This window comes from Pseudophryne corroboree, chromosome 12 (assembly GCF_028390025.1).
Source record: "Pseudophryne corroboree isolate aPseCor3 chromosome 12, aPseCor3.hap2, whole genome shotgun sequence".
NCBI lineage: Eukaryota > Metazoa > Chordata > Amphibia > Anura > Myobatrachidae > Pseudophryne > Pseudophryne corroboree.
The window spans coordinates 144,242,335-144,259,141 of record NC_086455.1 but is presented as its reverse complement, the minus strand read 5'-3'; the positions used below and the strand labels follow the sequence as shown (position 1 = coordinate 144,259,141).

At 44.9% G+C, this 16,807-nt stretch overlaps 1 protein-coding gene across 3 annotated transcripts in view; it reads left to right on the top strand.

Moving 5' to 3' along the window:
* The window catches only part of G2E3 (G2/M-phase specific E3 ubiquitin protein ligase), an 80,868-nt gene extending 65,843 nt beyond the window's left edge, over nucleotides 1–15,025 (top strand). For 2 of the 3 annotated variants that reach the window (XM_063948151.1, XM_063948152.1), the window contains exons 10-16: nucleotides 2,913–3,036; nucleotides 4,156–4,466; nucleotides 10,479–10,660; nucleotides 12,004–12,176; nucleotides 12,947–13,155; nucleotides 13,247–13,464; nucleotides 14,009–15,025. In XM_063948151.1, coding sequence (XP_063804221.1) covers nucleotides 2,913–3,036; nucleotides 4,156–4,466; nucleotides 10,479–10,660; nucleotides 12,004–12,176; nucleotides 12,947–13,155; nucleotides 13,247–13,464; nucleotides 14,009–14,053 — 1,262 coding nt within the window. In that variant the 3' untranslated portion in view covers nucleotides 14,054–15,025. Of the gene's footprint in view, nucleotides 1–2,912; nucleotides 3,037–4,155; nucleotides 4,467–10,478; nucleotides 10,661–12,003; nucleotides 12,177–12,946; nucleotides 13,156–13,246 lie in introns of all 3 variants that reach the window. The other variant, XM_063948153.1, reaches the window with a different exon arrangement.
* The last annotated feature ends 1,782 nt before the right edge of the window (nucleotides 15,026–16,807 follow it).

Genomic DNA, 16,807 nt, shown 5'->3' with positions numbered 1-16,807 from the left:
ACACTGATCTCCAGAGGGGTCGGATCGTTCTCTGCCATGGGACCGCTCGCCCCAGCAGCATGCCGCCAACCACTTACAGAGCTGAAGATGTGGTGAGTGAGACACCGACCCCCCTAACAAGCGGGGGGCCGGTGTGAAGATGGCGGCAACGGGGAGGGAGTGCAGTATTAACTGCGCTCCGTGGAAGGCTCAGAGGCACATGATGCGGCGCTGTGAGGGGCGCCCTGGGCCAGCGCTTACCCCCACACTGGTCCAGAAGTCTGTCGGGGTCCGTGAATTTCAGCCAGCACATTTTTCCTCAGGCCAGTATAATCCTTGAAGAGCGGGAAGACAACACCATTAAGGGGGCGGAGCTTCTCCTCAGAGCAGACCCAGCAGCGTTCCAGCGCCATTTTCCTGCCTGCACAGCGCTGAAAGGAAGAACAGGTCCCTCCACAGCAACTCCAGCTATTTGTACACGGTTACAGGGGGTTGTAGACGGGAGGGGAGGCTGTAATAACACTGTGTGTCCTATTAAGGTGCACTGTCAGCGCTGACAAGGGGTCTCCCTTTGCTAAAAGCGCTGTGTGTGGGTTGGCTCCAATCTCTGTGTCTCTCTTGCCATTCTTGGGGGGGAAACTCTGTCTGCCCTCACCTGTGTGTGTGTAGAGTGTTTGGTGGTCTCCTTTAGCAATGTTCAGGGACACTGTGTCATATGCTGCAGAGGATTTTTCCTCCCAGGATGATCCCATTCCATGTAATCAGTTTAGCACAGATACCAGCAAGGGAACCAGAGTGGTTTTCCTCTATCAAATCTTGGATTTCTCAGATTTCTGACAGGGTTGCAAGTAATGAATTTGCAACCCAGGTATTACAGAGCTCTATGGCAGTATGACCGGTTTCTGTTACCTCAGGACGCCCCGCTATATACCCCCACAAACGTGTGCTTGTGCAGGTCACACAAGACGACACTGATCCCGATTCTGACACCACAGATGGTGATGGGGATGTGTTGCGGGGGTTTGCATCTCTTGCAAAGGGGGTGCAATTGTTGATAGAGGCTATTGGGGATGTGTTGAATGTTAATGATAGCACACCTGAGCAGGTTGAAGAGGCTTTTTTCACTGAAAATAAAAAAGCCTTGCTAACCTTCCGTGCGTCAAAGGAATTGAATGCTATATTTGAAAAAGCGTGGGAAAACCCAGAGAAAAAATTTCAGATCCCTAAAAGGGTACTGGTGGCGTTTCCTTAATCTGAGGAGGATAGGAAAAAATGGGAAAACCCGCCGATTGTTGACGCATCTGTGTCCAGACTCTCAAAGAAGGTGGTTTTACCTGTTCCTGGATCTACCGCCTTAAAGGAGCCGGCTGATAGAATAATTGATAACACGCTTAAATCAATGTACACTGCTTCAGGGGCCATATTACGTCCCACTATTGCTACTGCATGGATAGCAAAGGCAATAGTAAAGTGGTCGGCTACCTTACTTGAGGATTTGGATACGATGGATGGGGATGACGTTGCTTTATATTTACGCAACATACATGATTCAGCAGGTTTTATGGTAGAATCCATGAAAGACCTGGGTTCCATGGCTGCGGGAATATTTTCCATGTCTGTTTCAGCTCGTCTGGACTGTGGCTGTGCCAGTGGTCGGCCAACGCGGAATCCAGGAAAAGTGTGGAGGCCCTACCTTATACAGGTCAGGCTCTCTTTGGGGAAGCACCAGACGCGTGGATATCCACGTCTACAGCGGATAAGTCTCCGTTTCTTCCCTCAGCTGCACCTGCTCCAAAGAAATCTTTCTCTTCATCTGCAACGCAGTCCTTTTCGGCCTAACAAGCCCAGAAAGGCCAGAACATCCAATACTTTCTTTAGGGCAGGTCGGGTTAAGTCCAAGAAACCTGCATCTCCAGACTCAGTACACAGTACAGACGCACAGCTTCTGAGGGGGCGAACTGAGTCGCAGTACACTGTACACAGTACCCACACTGGCAAACAGACTTAAGGGCCCTACACACTAATAGATTTTACTAAACAATATGAACGTTCTCGTTCATTAATTAAAGAGAACTCGTTCATATCATTTAGTGTGTAGGCACCAACGATGCGCGGTCCCGCGCTCGTTCATCGTTGGTGCCCAGTCGCTTATGCATGCAGGCCAATATTGACGAGATTGTCCATGTTGGCATGCACTGCTATGGAGCCAGGTGACGGGGTGAGTGAAGACACTTCACTCCCCCCCCATTCCCGTCACCTCCCCCCCCCTGCTGCCGGGTCGGCCGTATCCGCCATTGGGCAGCTTGGCGTCATATCATGGAAGTGTGTGTGTTCTCGCCTGAATAGGTATTCCTTCCCGATCTAATCCTGCTCTTACCTTGGCTTTGTAACGAACTGAGTTCCCTGGGCCAGGAGGCGGCATTATAGGGAGGCTGGACCGACGTATGCTGGGAGCCCCAAAAGCTTTAACCGTTTGGTGCCCAATCCTCTGATGCCACCTACAACCCAGTGTATATCCTGTGGGAAACGGTGGACTTCGGAGAAACAGAATTAACAGGAGTTTTGGTAGACTTACCGTTGATATTTTTAGAACCCTTATAGCACCAAACAAATGCATACAGTGCATGAATGGGATATGGAAATGCTCTATATGTATAGCATGCCTAGAGCATAGTCCACTCGTATTAAAACTCCATCTTCCCCTATTAGTTTGTTTTTAGTATTTTATATCAGGAACACCGTAATATGTCAGGTGCAGCTATTTTAGTTGTTGACTTGTAAACTATCAGAGACACTGTTCTACAGAGCATGAGTTAGATTCCAAGTGTGATTCTCTTCTAGAGACTAACTAGTCATGCTGGAAATTCAAGCATAATATAGAGTAGCTAGTCGTTGTTCTACAAAATACAGTATGGTTCCTGTCTTATGTGCAGGAAAAAGATCACGTCCTGCATCACTTGGTCCATCTGAGACGCCTGAAAATTCAGGAATTGGGGTCGGACAGCATTCTCCAAAATGTGCCAGAAGATCCAGAGAACCTAGACAAGTGCTCTTCAAGTAAGTACTGGCCCATGTCCATTCAAAGCATATTTGCTGTACGTCGGCACTATTGTAGGCGGCTGCTAAAGACCAAAACCTATTATGCCGTATTGTGCCCATTTATAATACCTCGGGGTAACAAACCTATCCTTTTTAAAATCCAAATTTTATCAAGAAAATATGGGATCCGGTCTGAAGATCGACAGTGTCTTGATCGACAATGTTTAGGTCGACCACTATAGGTCGACAGTCACTAGGTCGACATGGATGGAAGGTCGACAGGGTTTCTAGGTCGACATGTGCTAGGTCTAAAGGTCGACATGAGTTTTTCACTTTTTTTTTTTTCTGAATTTTTCATACTTAACGATCCACGTGGACTACGATTGGAACGGTAAAGTGTGCCAAGCGGTAGCGGAGCGAAGGCACCATGCCCGAAGCATGGCGAGCGAACGCGGTGCACTAATTTGGGATCCCGGTCACTTTACGAAGAAAACGACAAAAAAAAACAAAAAACTCATGTCGACCTTTAGACCTGTCGACCTAGAAACCCTGTCGACCTTCCATCCATGTCGACCTATGGTGGTCGACCTAAACATTGTCGACCTAGATACTGTCGATAAAATGAACCACACCCGAAAATATATGGTTGTCAAGCTTCCCTGAAATAGCTTTAATCCATATGATCAGTAATTAGCAACGGTCAGGGATCTTATTCTCCTAGGTGCTAGAAAGCCATGCACTAGCTGTGGAACTCATTGAATTGGACACGGCTTATTCAGTGCACAAGAAAACACTTTAGCTGTGCAGTTTTTCTCATTCCTTATTTTCAGTCTAGGATTTATAAGTGTGCGTACTCTTGTTTTTCCTGTAAGAGTGTAAAGTATGTAAGTAGCTGAGATACATACTTTAGGTTTGTCCTTGGGCCAAAGCCGCTGAGCATTACAGATGATTAAAGTTGCCCGTTTTAGGAACCTATTGCAAATTGCTCCCTGATGCTATCTGTATGGGTTTTTTTGTGCCATGTGCGGAAGGCCACATTATTCCTTGTGATGTTGCTATTGTGACCATTCGCTTACACATCTATCATGACGTTTTGTATAGTCATGAACTTAATGGGTTTCTTTTTATTTTTCCCAGACAGGTTCAAATCCAGAACAGACACATTTCTGATATTGTTCAGGAGCTTAGGTCTCAGATAGAAGACAAAGTGTGCACATTGCGAGTGCACAGAAAATACCTTTGGAGAAGCTCCCTGAAGTGTTTCCGAAAAAACAACTTCTCTCCTAGCAAGACTCTACAGTTATCACTTACATATGAAACCCATAAGGAGGAAAATCAGCAACCAGCTGTATCCCTATCTCTGTACTTCAAGCTGCTGCTTCATACTATCCAGAGCTCTGATTTGTTTGAAGGATCTGAATACAAAAACCTTTCATTGAATATGGGTGGTAAGTGTAATCTTTTCCACCATGTTTAACTGGTGCCCTGAGTTTTTATATTTCTCTTACGTCCTAGAGGATACTGGGTTTCCATTTAGTACCATGGGGTATAGACTAGTCCATGGTCACTTTAAGAATTTGATAGTGTGGGCTGGCTCCTCCCTCTATGCCCCTCCTACCAGACTCCGTTTAGAAAATGTGCCCAGAGGAGTTTTCAGCATTTATTTTTCTGTTTGTTATGTTCAGGCATTTCTGGATGGCACCAGCCTGCCTGCTTCGTGGGACTTAGGAGAAGGTGGGGAGGGGGAAACAGCCCAACCTCTTGAAGGGTTAATGGTCCTGTTCCCCGCTGACAGGACACTAGCCCCTGAGGGAACTATTCGTAAGCCCCTCCATGGCGAGTGTACATTCCCGCAGCACGCCGCCACCCCTAACAGAGCCAGAAGAAAGAAGAGTGGTGAGTACTAAGCCGGCGACCCGCGGCATGAGGGTACAGAAACGCACGGCTTCTAACCGGGGTGCATTGCGTCTCCAGACTCGGTACACAATTGTCTCTCAGTACACTGTACACCGTACCCAAACTAGGAAAAAGCCTTAAAACGGTTCTGCTCCATTTTAAGCACAAAAATTACCTCAGCCAGTATAAAAAAAAAAGCGGAAAGACCGTGCGCCATTGAAGGGTCAGGGTTTCACTATGAGAGGATCCAGCAGCAGTTTACCAACGCCACTTTCCCTCTGCCGTGGACACAGACGCTGACTGACAGGGACGCGCAGCACCTCTGGTGTGACTCCAAATTACCTCAGCGGTACCAGGGAGTCATAGCAAGGGGGGAGCGATTATTAGTGTACTAGGTCCTCAATCTGCGTACTTAGTCTGCGACGCGGCTAAGCTTGGCATTAGCAATAAGGGCGCTGTGTGCTGGCTCCAAGCTCTGTCTCTCCCTGGAAAGGCTCTTTGTGGGTTAATTGTGCTTTTTAACCTTTCCTGTGTGTGTGCGGTCGCATTTACAATATGTCAGGCAAAGAGTGTTTCATATACTGCAGAGTGTTCCTCTTCCCCAGGGTTCTCACTACCATGTACCCAGTGTAGTGCACCTTCTCAGGCTAGCGGGGCTGAACCAGCGTGGCTGGGTTCCATAAAAACAAAGATTTCCAATATATCTAATATATTTTCCGGCCATGAGAAAGAAACGCAATACTTAAAACAGTCTGTGGATGTGATTATGAATAGTCTCAGTCCCCTGCCATTTGTCTGCAAAACCGAACTCTAGCCCATATGCTGCAGTCTTACGCTGAGGGGTCAGACATGGAGGAGGTGGATTCAGAAGGGTTTCCCCCCCACATGCTGGTACTTGTTGTTCTCCAAGTACCAGCTTGCGGGGGAGGCTTGCTGGGACTTGTAGTTCTGCTACAAAAACCAATATTCTTTTATTTGACACAAGGCTATCAGCCCCCTATCCGCAGCCCTTGGATGGGGGGGGGGGGGACAGCCTCTGGCTTCACCCCTGGCCCTTGGTTGGCTGGAGGGGGGGGACCCCCTGATTTAAGGGGTCCCCACTCCTCCAGGGTACCCCGGCCAGGGGTGACTAGTTGGGGATTTAATGCCACTGCCACAGGGACCGGTATAAAAGTGTCCCCCCGGCTGTGGCATGATCTCTCTAGCTAGTGGAGCCCGGAGCTGGTGTTAAAAATACGGGGGACCCCTACGCTTCTTCCCCCCCCCCCCCCCGTATTTTTTGCACCAGGACCAGACGCAGAGCCTGGTGCTGGTTGTAAAAATACGGGGGATCCCCTGTCAATTTCCCCCCCAAATTTTTACAACCAGGACCGGCTCAAAGAGCCCGAGGCTGGTTATGCTTAGGAGGGGGGGACCCCACGCAATTTTTTTCTTGATTTTTAACCCATTCCCACCCCTTCCCACTTAAAAACATGCTCTGATCTCTTCATATTATTTTAGTCCGTAAAAAAAAAAAATATATTCTTTTAAAAAATATCTAAATAATACTTGTGGCTCCGAATAGACAAACCAAGTAGATAATCCCTTCTAATATAAATAGATATGCTATTAGCAACAAAAAAAAAACACAAAAAAAAAGTGTTTTTAAATTTTTTTATTAGATTCCGCCACCAAAATGAGGCGGACTGAAATTGACTAAATGACTGTCGAAAAGCACTGTTGTCGAATCGACATTCTTCAATTGAATATACTTTTGTCGAAAAGCCGCATTTATACTATTGCAGACATATTCGAATTTGACAACTGTCGAATTTCAAAAAGTCGAATCTGAAACAGCCGTTTTTTTGTCAAAGTACTGTATTGCATCGTCGTATTTTTTTTTGTGTCGAAAATGCTTCGTTTTTCGACATTTGCGGCAATTCGACCGCAATTGCATATACCCCATAGAGAGAGGCTTACTTAATGCACGCGCCACCGCTATGGCAGTGTCCGCACGCAGGGTTTGTGGCTACGCCAGTGGACTGCTGATGCGGACTCCAGGAAAGGCGTGGAAGGCCTACCATTCACAGGAGAGGCCTTATTTGAAGACTAACTACACAAGTGGATCTCCAAAGTTACTGCGGGTAAGTCCTACATATCTTCCTTCCGCAGCTCCCCCAACCAGTAAAGCTTATTAGGCTTCAAATTTACAGTCCTATCGGACGGCCAAGTTTGAGGGCAAATCCAGAGGTGCTTCTACAGCCTCCAGAGGCGCAAGAGGTAAACCACGCAAATCAGCAACTGCAGGTGCTCAGGAACAGAGCTCAGGCGATGTCTGGATAGGCTGTCAGGTGGGAGCCCGACTAAAATTCTTCAGTCACATCTAATCAACTTTTGGCCGGGATTTGGGTCATAGATTTTATTTCCCAGGAATACAGACTGGAGTTCCAAGAGCTCCCACCTCACAGAATCTTCAAATCAGGCTTAACAGTTTCACCAGAGGCAAGGAAACTTTATAACACGTCATCCAAAAACTGGTACAGACTCAAGTCATTGTTCCAGTTCCACCTCATCTGCTAAACAACGGGTACTACTCCAACTTGTTTGTAGTACTGAAACCGGACAGTTCAGTAAGGCCCGTTCTGAACCTCAAGTACTTGAACCTGTACTTAAGAGTGTTCAAGTTCAAGATGGAGTCTCTGAGAGTGGTGACCTCAGGTCTGATGGAGGGGGAATTCCTAGTGTCTTTGGACATCAAGGATGCATACCATCACATTCCGATCTGGCTGCCTCATCAGGCTTATCTATTGTTTGCACTGCAGGACTGTCACTACCAGTTCCAGGCCCTGCCATTTGGTCTCTCCACGGCACCGAGGGTGTTCACCATAGTAATGGCAGAGATGTTTCTACTCAAAAAACGGAGTGAATATAATTCCGTACCTGGACGAACTTCTGATAAAGGCGCCGTCCAGGGAGATGTTCGTGGACAGCATTGGTCTCTCAACCAGACTTCTCCAGGATCACTGGTGGATTCTGAACCTTCCAAAATCTCTCCTAGAGCCAACACGGAGGCTTCCATTCCTGGTAATGATACTGGACACGGAGTCGCAGAAGGGGTTCCTTCCGTCGGAAAAGTAATTGGTAATCCAGTCGATGGTTCGTGATGTCCTGAAGCCAACCCGGATATCGGTGCATCTATGCATTCGCCTTCTGGGGAAAATGGTGGCCTCTTACGAGGCGCTTCAATACGGAAGTTTTCACGCAAGACCCTTCCAGCTCGATCTGTTGGACAAATGGTCCGGATCGGATCTTCACATGCACCAGAGGATCCGTCTCTCGACAAAATCCAGGATTTCCCTTCTGTGGTGGCTACAGACTTCTTACTTCGTCAAGGGTCGGAGGTTCGGGATTCAGAATTGGATTCTGTTAACCACAGACGCAAGCCTCAGAGGTTGGGGGGGAGCAGTCACCCAGGGGGTGCAGTTTCAAGGAAGATGGTCAATTCAGGAAGTCGTCCTTCCAATCAACATTCTGGAACTCTGGGCCATATACAATGCCCTTCTGCAGGCCTCGTATCTTCAGGATCAGGCCATTCAAGTCCAGTCGGACAATGTGACGGCAGTGACGTACATAAACTGACAGGGAGCAGCAATTTCAGAGGTGTCAAGATTTCTCCTCGGGGCAGAAAAAAATGCTGTGCCATTGTCAGCGGTCTTCATTTTGGGTGTAGACAACTTGGAAGCAGACTTCCTCAGCAGACGCTACCTGCAACCAGGGTAGTGGGCATTCTTCCGGAAGTGTTCAGGTGCTTGACACATCGGTGGGGATATCCACAGATCGACATGATGGCCTCTCGTCTCAATAAGAAGCTCAAGCGGTATTGTTCCAGGTCGAGAGACCCACAGGCAGTGGCAGTGGACGCTCTGACGACTCCATGGGTCTATCAGATGGTGTATGTGTTTCCTCCACTTCCACTTATCCCAAGAATTCTCAAAAGAATAAAAAGGGAAAAGGTTCAAGCAATACTCATTGCTCCAGACTGGCGAAGAAGGGCCTGGTACGTGGACCTTCTGTAGATGCTCCTCGGAGATCCGTGGCCTATACCTCTTCGCGAGGATCTTCTGCAACAGGGCCTGTTCGTCTATCAAGACTTACCATGGCTACGTTTAACGGCATTGAAGTTAAACAACGGATTCTGGCCTCAGAGGGATCCCTGACAGGGTCATCCCGACTATGATCCAAGCCAGAAACGGGGTAACATCTAAACATTACCACCGTATTTAGAAGAAATAAATCTTGTGGTGTGAGAGCAGAAACTATTCTGCAGTGGAATTTCATCTGGGACATTTTCTGCCTTTTCTGCAATCTGTCGTGGATGTGGGCCTACGACTGGGCTCCTTTTTTAAAAGTCCATATTTCGGCCTTGTCCATTTTCTTTCAAAAACAATTTGCTTCTCTCCCTGAGGTCCAGATGTTCCTGATAAGTGTTCTGCACACCAGGCTCCCTTTGTGCCTCCTACAGCACCTTGGGATCTCAATTTGGTGCTGCAGTTCTTCCAATCGGACTGGTTTGACCCGTTACAGGAGGTTGACGTAAAATATCTTATGTGGAAGACTGTCACTGTTGGCCTTGGCTACGGCGAGGTGTGTGTCAGAGCTGGGGGCGTTGTCTCACAAGAGCCCCTATTTAATTTTTCAAATTGGGTGTCCTGCTTCAAAGCAGTCTATTGCACGCTGGATCAGGCTCCCTATCCAGCATGCTTATCCTACGGCAGGATTGCAGATTCCAAAATCTGTACAGGCCCACTCCACTAGGTCTGTGGGTTCTTCTTGGGCGGCTGTATCTCCGCTTTACAGCTCTGCCAAGCAACTACTTGGTCTGGTTCAAATACTTTTGTTAAGTTCTACGAGTCCGATACTTGGCCTCTGAGGACCTTCAGTTGGTTTAATTTCTGCAGGAACCTCTGCACTCTCCCACCCGGTTTGGGAGTTTTGGTACATCCCCATGGTACTAAATGGAACCCCAGTATCCTCTAGGACGTAAGAGAAAATAGGATTTTAATTACCTACTGGTAAATCCTTTTCTCGTAGTCCGTAGAGGATACTGGGTGCCCGCCCGGTGCTTCGTTCTTCCTGCACGGTTACTTGGTTAAGTATTCTTGGTTCAGCTGTTGCTATTCCTGATTAAAGTTGGGTTAGCTTAGCTTTCCTCTTGTTTGTGTGTGCTGGTTCGGAATCTCATCACTATCCTTTTATATCCTTCTTTTAAAGTATGTCCGTTTCCTTGGGCACAGTTTCCTATACGGAGTTTGGTAGGAGGGGCATAGAGGGAGGAGCCAGCCCACACTATAAAATTCTTAAAGTGCCCATGGCTCCTAGTGGACCCCATGGTACTAAATGGAACCCCAGTATCCTCTACGGACTATGAGAAAAGGATTTACCGGTAGGTAATTAAAATCCTATTTTCCAGCTTGTTTAAGCTATTGCTGAGGATTTAAAACTCCTTGTCTACTAATGTTACTATCACTCTTGTGTTCACAAGGAATTAGCATCACACTGACCATGCTTTGTTTTCCAATCCATAGCCCTGCAAGACAACCTGTACTTTGAAGCTGGTAGAATGTTGGCAGTAGCACTGGTGCATGGTGGGCCAGCTCCAAACTTTCTGTCTCAAACACTCTTCTATTGCCTCGTCTATGATTCTCAGCATGTCAAGCCAGTTTTAGAAGATATAGCAGATCCTAATGTTCTAGAGGCAATATTAACGGTAAGGAAAGTAATGTGAACTTCCAAAGTCACTCTGGTACTACTCCCCTTCTAACTCGTGTCATGGTTGTTGGATGTATTGGAGACCATTTATTTGCACAGTCATTAATTATTATTAACAGTTATAGTGCAGCATATTCTGTTGCGCTTTACAATTAGAACAAATTACAATGTTGTGCATTTCTACTAACTGTTCTGTTACGTAATCCTGCTGCTGGGGAAATCCTACATAAATGAACCATTTAACTGGCATGGTCAGATCACATGCGACCGCACCGCCCCAATGTGTCCCCTGGTTTTTGACGACTAGATCCGTTCTGCAAATGTGCATAATATAATATTTAAATACTTAAACTATTTTTACAACTATATTAAATGTAAAAAAAATTACACAGACAATTCTAAAACTGTTTAGAAGGGAAAAGTATTCAGTTAAATGGCTAAACCTTATTTTTGCCCAGATTTAAAATCCTCTTTATCCTTTGTATGTTCGTTTATCCAACTTGTTTTTCTGTCATTTCGCTCCCTCTTTCTTAAGTCACATACTCATGGAGTTCACCCTCCAGATGACAATACCTGTACCAAAATCTGTCTGCTGGAGCATCTTTTATGGATCTTGCACAAGTTTGCAGCATGAATAATGTGAACATTAGCTTAAGTTTTTGCCTTTAAAAAAAAAAAAGAATCATTTTTTTTTGCTCCATTTGTGGCTTATTCTGAATACCTTTTAACCACTTGCCTGGCATGGTGGCATCAGATGCGACCATGCTGGCAAGTGCTCTACCTGACCTGGTCGCACAGGATGCGACCAGTCAGATAGAGAGTGTTAGCAGCGTCAGGGAAGAGAAACTTCCCTCCGCTGCTGCTGTCAGAGGGACCGAAAGGTCCCTCTGCATCCCTGCACTCTCCCCCTGTGTCTGCCGTGCTGCTGATTACTGCTGATCGGTCAGCACGACAGGATCCCCCCCCCTCCAGCGGCTGCAGACAATGGCAGCCGCTGGGGACAGTAAATGAACCCTCCCAAGCCACCCCCAGGACCCCCCTGCAAAATGAAAGCCGCGATGTTCCCGATCGATGTTTGACAAAAAATATATTTTAAAAAAAAATGAATTTTTTTTTCTTCATTTATTTATTTATTTTTTCTTTTTTTTATGTTCACCTAATTCACTCATTAAAAAAACCCCGACAATTTTGGAGCGGTTTTCAGCTAAATAAATAGTCAGTTAAGTGGTTGACAGAGGTGCGTGCCCTAATACATGGTATTAAAAAAAATTATGATTTGGAGCTGTAAATGTAAAGTAAATTAGTTTTTCAGCATTTCACCTGTTTCCTCTTCTATCACAGATTCAGTCTTGTCAGAAGATTAATGAGTTAAAGGCCGCTACTGCCCATTATTTTGACTATCTGCAGAAGACTGGCACTTTGCATCTTATACACAGTGTGAGCGACAAGGCCATGTTGGTGAAAGATATTATGGCTTATCACGTAATTCGGAGAGTTCAGGAGCCACTTGAAAGGTGATCTTTAGTGACTATAAATGTCACTCAGACGCACAACCCCTTACTGTGTACTGTTCTGCAGGTGCTTTTTATTATGTGCTTTTCAGTAACTTTGTATAGACCAGTGTGTATGCCAAGGTCCTAAGAGCAGCCTGGCCAAGTGGGGTTCATTTACAATGTAAAGTCACATTTAGGTGGAGCGATGCCTCTTAAGAGAAGTCTTGGAAGATCTTGGTCATATGTGCCTAATTTAGGGTTCATCGCAAAAGCACAGTCTTACTATAATGGGCAAATCATGTGCGGTGCAGGTGGGGCAGATGCAACATCTATAGCAAATCCTTGCACCCAAGTAATATATTATCCATGTAGACTCCTGTTTTGTATTGCTTATTTACAAAATTATTGCAATACCAATCATCTATCATTCTTGACCTGAATATGAAGTTGCTACTCCTCCACATGCAGCGGTACTAAAATATACCCCCTACCGAAGCAGTTTTTGGGTTTTCTTGTCGTTTGTATCTGTAATACAGTGCTTAATGACACTGCCATCTCTGTTATGTGCAGTGGGAGCTGGAGCTAATGACTGACACGGTGGGTGACAGAGTCCACGAACAGCGGGGAGTAAGAGACGAGGGCGGAAGTTGGGTATTAGATGAAAAGAAAGCGCTGCGGGGAGAAGGGAGGGATACAGACCTGGCTAATGAAGGGTCTGAAATGCATACGCTTGAATGCATATACACCTCAGATTTGAATGGGCAAAGTGTAATTTTTGTGTGTGTTTTCAGCTTTAAGCAAGGTTTGAAGACCCTAGGAGTGCTGCAGAAAATCCAAGCCTATCCAACTGCCTTTTGGAATATCCTGTGCATGAAGCCAGAGAAGCTAACGGCTAAAGACCTATCTGAACTTTTCACCATCACTTGTCATGCGAATCTCAACCACATTCAGAAGCATAATGCTACTAATCTTTGGGAGGAGTATCTAGAAGACACAGAAGGTCAGCATTCTAGTGTCTCTTTCTCCCCTAAAAGCACATTTTTACCCTTCTACATCTCAGAAGTCGCTTATTATATATGTATTTCTTGCAGATGGGATGACTGCTGTTTCCCTGGAGATCATCTTGAACTTTGCAACAGGCTTGGACTCCATCCCACCAGCTGGTTTTGAGCCACAACCATCCGTTTTTTTCCGTGGCGACCATGTGTTTCCCTCTGCAAGGAAAGGCATTAACTGTATGGAGCTTCCAGGAACCTTAAGCTATGGGAAGTTTAGAGAAAGCATGGACACCGCCATATGTACAGCTATGGTCAGTCCTAGCTAGGATTGCAGTGGTCACTGGAAGCTGCCGTTTGCTCATTTACACTATATATGTCGTTGGTGGTTGGAGTGTAAGACTGTGCTAGATAAAGTGACTGCTGATATGCACTCGTTTCACTGCAATATTATGTGCAATTTCCCTTTTATTATTCCCACCTAATGACAGAGTATGTGTAGCTACATCAAGGCCTCAGGAAATCATATATTTGATACGAAGACTCCTCTATTTTGTTACAAAGCACCTAAAAGGGTTGATTATTTTTATTTTTTCCTTCTTGAGGGAGGGGTTTCCCAGCACCAGAACCCCAATGTACAGAGAAACAATATGGTCAATGTTATGAATTTCCTACTATTGATTTTAAAGCACCAGAACTCCAGTGTACAGAGGAACAATATGGTGCAATGTTATTAATTTCCTACTATTGATATTACATTAATGTTCCTTTTACTATTATCTCATAAGAGGCGTTATAACTTATTTTGAGTATAGAATCGACTAACGTGTGTTTTTATGATCTGTTCAAATGCATTAGGAGGTGCAGTTGTGGATGGGGTTGGGAGAACTAATACTTATTTGAAATCACAAGTCTTGTGTGTTACTGCAAAGCTTCCAGACTTATGCCCAGCCGCTAAAGCAGCCTATGCTTCATACCTTTTGAAGCCATGGCCTGGACAAGGTACGTTCAGGAGCTCCTTGTATGCCTGGTTCAAACAACAAAAATATTCCATATAATGTTTTACAGGTTTTTCCTTTCGGTTCTCCCTCTCATCTATCTACTTTTTATAGCCTTTGGGTCACAGATAAGCTCTTGAAGATTTATTTTCAGCCCACAGTATTATATAGTGAATATATAATGTTGATAACAAAATAATTCATGAATTGACAATGTGTAAAGCAGATTTCTAATATTTTCTCAACTGCAAACATAGGACATTATGTTAGCCAGGCAGCGTTTTGGGAACATTACTGCGGCACGTTTTATATTGTGTGAGGCATCTTTGCAGGCTGGATCATACTTGGGTTAAGAGAGTGTGAATGGTATGTGCTACCCAAATAAGCCTTGTTAGACATTTGCACTCAAGGTTTTGTATGGAACTACCGGACCTCAAATTTCTAAGTTGTTGACAAGCTAACAATCTTAAAGATTGACTGTATTATATTTATGTGTTTACTTTTGCTAATATCTGACCTATTGTGGGTCATTTTTCCAGTTTTTATTTATAGGACTTTATTACTTTGAGTGTCATATTTTTGTTTTAGGTGGTTGTGTTACAGTAAAGATATTGCTGTATTCATCACACTGTGATTTATTGTTCTGTTATTCTATATTGTTATTTTAAATCCTCACTGTGTTGTACAGATTTCTCACCAGTTCTCTTCACTTCCAGAATTAATTTTCTTGCGGTTTACTCTTTACAGCCATTGTTCCAAACAAAAAAAATCAGATCCTGGGTTAGTTTTGTGTTCCTATTTCATCTTGAAAATGGTGAGGCAATAAGAGTTCATGGTAAACTTTTTTTAAATAGTAAAACTATGCTTCAAAAAACAATTTTACCAGTATTCTCTTTCTTTCTAAGCCACCTGTTTACTGTTTTTATAGTCAAAAAATGTCAATAGCTATATTGCTGACATAACCAACAAATTAAAATACCTGTGGAATGGAAAAAAAACAGCTTGTTCTGAAGTCGGTAGCTGCTAATTATGGACCTGCCACTTTAAGTTACCAAATTGGGCCCTATTTATTAATCAATTCTGCCAGTAAAATATGTGCTAACTGCTGTTTTCGAACCTTTATGGGCAGAATTAAGTATCGCTGAAATGTAATAGTATAGAGAGCAGTATATATTGTAGACAAGAAATCTAATAAACAGCACGTCTAGACCTAGATATTATGGTCAAACTAAAAATATGCCAGAGTAATTTCCTAATCTCCCGTTTAAAAACATAGGGGGTAATTCAGAATTGATCTCTAGCAAGTGATTTTTGCACTGCTGCGATCAGATAGTCACCGCCTACAGGGGAGTGTATTTTAGCCGTGCAAGTGTGTGATCGCATGTGTAGCAGAGCTGTCCAAACAGATTTTGTGCAGTCTTTGCGCAGCCCAGGACTTATTCAGCCGCTGCGATCACATCAGCCTGTCCGGGACCGTAATTGACGTCTAGAACCCTCCCTGCAAACGCATGGACACGCCTGCTTTTTTTCAAGACACTCCCTGAAAACGGTCAGTTGACACCCACAAACGCCTTCTTCATGTCAATCTCCTTGCGATTGCCTGTGCGGATGGATCCGTCGCAAAAACCCATCGCTGAGCGGTGATCCACTTTGTACCCGTGCAACGCGCCGCATGCGCAGTTTGGTCCTGATTGCCCGCTGTGCGAAAACGCAGCCTAGCGATCAGGTCTGAATTACCCCCATATTTTTCATAATGTGTTGGATGTCTTGTTTCTAGTACTTGGTGCTACCGTCTCTGCCATGGACCACTGCATAAAGCCATTTCCGATCACTTGTAAATAGGTTGGAAAACATTTCGAGGTATCTTGGACCATTTTTTTTTTTTTTCTTCTATAGATCTAGATTTATGAACTCTCTTGAATTCAGATCAGTCTTTTCGTGTCTGGATCCTGATATTTTCATTTTAAAATGTTGATTTTGTTATGCACCAATCACTTCTTTGCTCTCGGTGTACTGTATGGTTGGGGATCGTGGTTGTGCTGGAAGGTTCACCAGTCACACCAGATTTTCTGCCAGAATACTTCGATACTACTTGGAGTGCATGATGCCATTGGGCTTATCCTGGATTCCAGGGCCAGTGGCCATAAAGTTTCCCTGCAGCACCAATCTTTCACAGTTGGTGAGCATTGCTTTTCTCTGTGTGCCTCCCTCTTTTAATGCCAGACAGTACTGATGGTAAGGGCATCTGTTTAATTTGCCTTTGTCCACTGCACCTGCTTTCTAACAATCCCAAATACGGTCTGGCAGTCCTTACAAATAGCAGACTTGTTGACCACAAGAAGGAATGTACTGTGTTTCTCTAGTTGTGACTGTTTGGGCATGATATATCATTTGAATACCGCCCCATCTCCTTTTCTAAAGTGATCCCCATTAACGCGCGTATTGTGCCTATAGTAATCGGGTTTAGGTGCGTAAAGGGTTGGGTGCCCTCGCTACTCCAGGGGTAGCAAGCTAAAATGATTATACCCCTCCCGTCAGCAGAAACAGAACTGGTGTGGAAGGGGGTGAAAAGAATTGAATATCGCCCTTGGAGTGTTATTGACTCCCCCACTGTTACTTGTTACTCGGCTGGGAAGAGAACACAACTTGTAGTTTATTC